Consider the following 6000-nt stretch of genomic DNA (forward strand, 5'->3'; position numbering starts at 1 on the left):
GACAACGATACCCGTTAGCCGATAGATGCGAAGTCAAACACGGATGAGCCTTTTGAAGTGCTCGAATCCGGGTTTAACATCTACCGCCGCTGGATCACAAATTACCGCGATAGGACTAATATCCAGATCAACCTAGTAAGCATGTCTCCTGAAAGAGGAAGAAGTAAAACTAATCCACCCAGCTCTTCCACCTAGTCAACCAAGCCGAATCCCGCACGAACACGCAAATCGCCGCTAACACGGCCAAACTCGCCAAGCAAACGTAGCGCGACTCCACCTCCATGATCACCATTGCGGCCGTCACCATGTTGTTCTTGCCCGGCACGTTCGTATCAGCGATCTCCTTCTTCGAGCACTAGCATAACGGCCTCAGTGCCTCAACCAAATGGTGGATCCTTCCTGTTGCAACGCTGCCGCTTATGGTTGTGATTTTTGGTCTCTGGCCAGGTTGGCAACATATCCGGATCAAGGACGAGGAGGGTTCAGGATGGAGAGGTCGAGGAGGCTTTCTGAGTCAATTTGGATTTGGTGCGAGGAGAGCTAGAGATGTAAGCAGCGAGGGGAATGAGAAGGGAAGCGGTCTAGCTGTGGAGGTGAGAGAGGGTGTTCGCACCAGGTAGCGAAGGCCGAACTTCGGGTGGTCGTAATGGTAGGAGAGCTGTTGAATCGTACAAACGTGGCTGATGGCTATAGTTTGGATGAAATGATCGCCTGGAGATCCTGCACACTTGGATGAACCGTATTAGCGCAGATACACGTCATAGATCTCGCATACTGACTGCCGCTCTGCATTTTTGGATTCTTGCATACTCTAGAATAGCCACGGCAGTGATGATCCAATTTTAAGATCCTTGAAAACTGCTTTGAACAAGGGGCTCATGCGTTGTCTAATCAAAACACATCACTGGGCTCAAGATGGCCCCGATGCTGAAAATAGACGACACAAAATATACGTTTCAGTGATGTAAAGCAACACTAACTTTCACGATCAATCGGCTAATGGTTAAGAGACATCTGCGAGCTTTGGAACGGATCCGGTGGTTCTAATCCCGTAAGTTTTGAATTACCTTCTTTCCAAGATGAAGGGACAGATTCCGCAGCGGACGGAGTCTTTTGTGCAAAACCAATTTTCCACGAAGGGAGTTACTACTCTTATGAGTATCAACTACATTATAAAGTTGGCGCTTCTACTTCCATCTAATGTGATTCGTAAAGCAGTGTGGTTGTGCTTATGGGTGTGGAAAGACCACTAGAATTATCTTGGATCATCGTCGGACGATTTCTCACGTAAAAGGAGCTCATGGACTTTAATTGCATATTATGATACTTAGGAATTCGTTCTCCTTTAGCGATTGCATCATAATACTATAGTTTTGAAAAACAGACTCGAGCTTCGAAGCTCGAACTGTAGGAGGATATTTTGGACATAGTTTCGTTCCGAAGACATCTATAAACTCATCAGCCTACTGGGGAGGGTTCTGAATATAGAGGAATATTAATAACATTGCTGAACCGGTAGTATTCGAAAGTTTTTTGCCCAGAAATATCGCTCCTAAGGTCTTAAAATTCGTAGGAAGGCAGCCTCGAGTCGGGAAAAGACAAAACTAGTAAGTACGACTACAGTGTGCTGTCTGACCACTACGGTCCCCTCCTATTTTGAGTTAGTGATACATGTAATACAGGGCAACTCTACTCTCCTACCCAGCCGGCGACCATCTATCAGACAGTCAACAAGTAAGCCGTGCTTACCCACGCCCCTAGTTCTATCATTTTCCCATGCAATCGAGAGGTATAAGTTCGAGAAGGTGGTTAGATTCGGTTGCCCTACAGTTTTACAGCCCCGGTCAGTAAGAATTGAAGGCCTTGATTGGAAGGTGTCTCGCTCGGATCGAAGCCTCACCTTAACACCACGCTAGGGCCGTCCATCTATCCCTTGGGCCGATGGTATCAAGGCTGATAGGAGGTGAGTCGCATCAGCTCGCCTTGCCTACACTATAGTGTGGTTTCACTAATGCTAGCGGGTCGACGAGCCGTCTATTATGGGGTCTTAGAATTAGAGTGGCAAGAGTAAGCCGAAACATTTGAGCATGGAATAAAGCTCAAGGCGAGTAAGATTCTGAGCGTGATTCTTGAACATGCAACTACCGTCCACGAGGGCTCTCGAATTTTCATTTGGGAGCGTTCGTGTGCTCATATGCGATACATCGTCACCTTGAGGATATAGGAGACAGTCAAATGTCTCTTTAGGCCAGCGCAAGGGATCTTCAATTATCAACGTCAAGATAGAAATGCTAACGTGGCCAAGGCATGACATAGTCGGTGTGAGTTTAATGCCAACTCATCTCTCCTAATAGCCTAGGCGTTTGCTGACGGAGCTGGTGGAAGATCTTGGGGTAATAATGATGGATGAAAGCATACAGCCGCGGACATTGGCAATACAGAATCGCATCCACGTTTCACCTCGAGAGAAGTGCGGGGTTGCTTTTTCTAGCCACTTCTCAGCTGCATAAACCAGCGGACACATCGCAATGGGGACCAGGAGGCAGCCCAAGCTATCCTCAACCTCTGACCTAAAGATGAGGCGAAACGAATAAGGGTAAGATGAACACGATAAGGATGTTTTCAATTGAAGGAGTCGTTGCGAAGAGCTCCGGCCAGACTGGGTAGCGCGATGTTAATGGGCTAAGATTAACTGGGCAATTAATTAGATCCTAGGGCATCGTTGCCCCTCCTATTCCATAGATTAGGACGTTTTAGTAAAGCTCCTTAACCTGGGCTATCCCTTGCGGAAGCGCGGGATCGTCAAGGAAATACCAAATCGAGCGGTAGGAAGCCTCGTAGAAAAAGAACTGGCCGAACCGTTTTGTGGCTTAAAATTAGTTCAAGTTCAATATAGGGTTCGTTGCCACTTCCACGAAGCTCATGGTTGTTTTGCCGCGTGTTGCGATGAATAGCGACGTGTCCGCTGGAATAATGTGGACGCGGTGATCGACGAAGTTCCCCAAAGATCTGGGCGGCCTGCTTCGTATGAGGTAGAAGTCATAGGGTGAATTTATCCCCTAACACGGCTTTTCGAGATATGCGAAGGGGCCTAATCAAACCAAGGTTCAAAGAACACGTTTTTGACATACGCAGAGTAAAGTCATTGCTGTTCCCGGACGTCTGGAGTTGTTGCTGGAAATAAATGCAAAGCTGCCCTGTGGCCAAAATCCGTAATCAGCTGCGATATGCGAATGCAGGATGTTCCTCGTGTGGATAGTTTGTCGAAGCCCCCTAAGCATATCACCTCGACGTGGTCGAGAGGAAAATGGCCGCGCCCAGTGCCAGGAATGGATTCAGGATTTTGGAAGTTTGGGGGACCGCTGCTGGCCGGGTGACGCGATCGGCAAAGCACCAATCCCACACAGGTTTTCAATAGAATTATCCAGCTAAGACTCATCTCCACCAAACTGCTTCTTCAAAAGCAGACTGCACAAAGAGTCCATAAGAAGGCCAAAAAAAGACAACAAACATAAAGAAGAAGGAATTGAGGGAATTGAAATATGTAGATTGTGGCGAAAACTGATAGCTATATAAAAGTTTTACTGCGAGGTCGTGTGTGTGGCGCCAGCAGACCCAATGTGCTGTAACAGCCATTTCATACAGAAGTCGGTGAAGATGAGGCATCTGAGGCTCGGAAATTTCGAAACAAACCTGTCCCTGCGCATAAGCTGCAAGACATCATAGCAGCAGCTTGGCCCGGGGCAACTTGCTGGCATTCGGGCGCAAATGCGTGAGTGGTTGGGCCACAACAGCAGGGCGAGAAGTGAGGCGCGCCCAACTGAAGCAACGACCCACGAGCAGGATCTGCAAAATCTCTTGGGCTGACTGAAGTACTCCTCGGCTCGTAGCCGGCTGTAATACTCAATTCTCAGCTGGGTAGCGAGCCTTTATTATTTAAGGTGGCCCATTGTTGGGCCGTGAAGTGGGCTTCACACCAACCACGAACTCGACGTGTACAGGCTGGAACTGTAACCTCATCTTAATACTGCCCTCAAGTGTAATAAATTAGAAGTCATACGTTTTCCTTGCTTCCTTACCATACGTTGTCCACCATGGCTCAAAACAGCTACTTTGTACCCGGATTTGGCATCTCCAGAACGGTGATCCAAAATGAAATACGTTATCATTGCGGCCCAGATGCAATAGTTAGACCGTATACCCATCAGGTAAGATGCGTGAACATCACCCTTAGAGATCGACAATTCACAAACAGGGCTGACTTCGTATGCAGGGGCGAGATGGTTTTCTTGTGACGACATCAGGTCAAGCTTTGACCAAAGTACATCTCTCGATGCAATTTCAATGGTTTTGGACACCCAGCTAACCCCTGCAGGCGCAAATACAGGACCTCAAAGATGCCTCTCGAGAGTATGAAGAGAGGCAAGCTCAGAGAGGTGACGATACCACGGAATTGTTTGTCAACAAGCCAGTGCCCGTTGGACAAAAGATTAGGCGAAGTGGATGATACGTGGCACTGGGACTTCGAAAATAGACCAGACAGAAAAGAAATAGTTGGTGAATTGGCTTGGTTTTCGGGTCTGTTGGAGTTGTTGGCATGCATTCCCAGTTTCTCATCTCACCCATTGGGCGGCGCGCTTCGAAACTGCAAAATCGGCGTCGGTATTAATATACCCATCTCAGAAGTTTTCAAACGCAGCGAAATCGACATTCTTTTTGAATCATTCGAGGCTGTGATTGCTTCTCATGTCCTTGGTTGCAGCCGGGATGGGATAGTCGGGCTTTATTTGGGGTCACGCCCCTAAATCGGCGCAATCCTCTAGGACTTCCTTGGTCAGTCTTTACAGAGTTTTTCAAGCCAATGATCAAGATACGGTTCAAAGTGAATTATCGAAGTAGTGTTGTCTTTGTATTGAATGCTATCCAGAAGGCTGCGTGAACCGCTGACTTCAGGTTGAATTTCGGCTCTTTTTACCACCAATCAATTCTTTCCCCATCTCTCCCTGTCCACTTATAATTACTCTTTTCAATTGACTACTGACGAACGTTCACCAGCCCACTTAATCTAAAGTCCCTCAATCCCTTTTATGTTAATTATGCTATATTTTATGCCTGTAGTATCAAACTTCATTAAAGCAGGTCAATACCACTAACAAAACCCAGCTAACAGACGTTCCGAATCGTCCTACTTGAATAATACGAGGTTTTTTAGGATCGAGGTTTAGAGCATCCCTTTGGACGGCATAAAATCCTCATAGGTGCATCAGTATTCTCTTTAGCATTATCGGTAAATTTTCCACAAGAACGGCTGATTGCTAACGCAGTGATTTCCTCTGCTTGATGCCCAAGCCATGCGAATCCAATTCGGAAGTCATGCTTTAATATCATTCAATAAGATTAAAATTTCGCAGAATGATGACTTTTTCTATCATCAATACCTCCGCAAAATCATTAAATCCAAAAAAAAGGTCACCGCTCCAATAATGCACAATCATCCATATCGCTTCTCCGGGGTTTCATTCGTTGAGCATCCTTCAATTTGTATGTTACTCAGACATTAAGTATCAAAACCTCACTGTAGCCCCCTCACCTCTTGATCTACATTCTACGCCCAGTTGCGCAAACGCTGGCTGTCTCTTGCAAGTCTCTCATTGTCTAAACTGAGGCGTTCTTTATCCCTGGATAGCCCTGCGATACTTGTCATGTGTCGTTCCAGACGGTTTTTGTATCGAGAGTACCAAGTAGTAATCCTGCGGCTGAGTTCCTGATTCCCTTTGTCCAAAAGCTTGTTTTCATCCACCAATGCGTCCAGTTGAGTTTTGAGCCGCTGGATTATGCGGGATTGGTAAGCGATGATTCCTTCAAGTTTCTCACAGCGCTTTCTGATGTTACGCTCTCTATCAATTGCTGGGAAGATTTTGATCCAGAGATTAAAGGGGTTCCGATTACGGTTTCTGGCATCGGCTGGAGGCGAAGTCATCTTTGTAATCAGATGTGCGC

General features: G+C 46.7%; 2 protein-coding genes across 2 annotated transcripts; one reads left to right on the top strand and one right to left on the bottom strand.

The window, feature by feature from the left end:
• Window positions 1–4094: 4094 nt before the first annotated feature.
• On the top strand, window positions 4095–4507 carry K441DRAFT_579557 (uncharacterized protein; the record flags this gene model as incomplete). The annotated part of the gene is made up of 3 exons (XM_067644336.1): window positions 4095–4208; window positions 4274–4321; window positions 4376–4507. The coding sequence occupies 3 exons, from the start codon at window positions 4095–4097 to the stop codon at window positions 4505–4507; spliced, it is 294 nt and encodes a 97-aa protein (XP_067499966.1).
• Window positions 4508–5605: 1098 nt separating this feature from the next.
• K441DRAFT_699129 (uncharacterized protein) lies at window positions 5606–6000 on the bottom strand (the record flags this gene model as incomplete). Its single annotated transcript, XM_067653127.1, has 1 exon — window positions 5606–6000. The coding sequence occupies exon 1, from the start codon at window positions 5978–5980 to the stop codon at window positions 5606–5608; it is 375 nt and encodes a 124-aa protein (XP_067499967.1). The 5' UTR covers window positions 5981–6000.

Source organism: Cenococcum geophilum (genome assembly GCF_001692895.1).
Source record: "Cenococcum geophilum 1.58 unplaced genomic scaffold K441scaffold_47, whole genome shotgun sequence".
Lineage (NCBI taxonomy): Eukaryota > Fungi > Ascomycota > Dothideomycetes > Gloniales > Gloniaceae > Cenococcum > Cenococcum geophilum.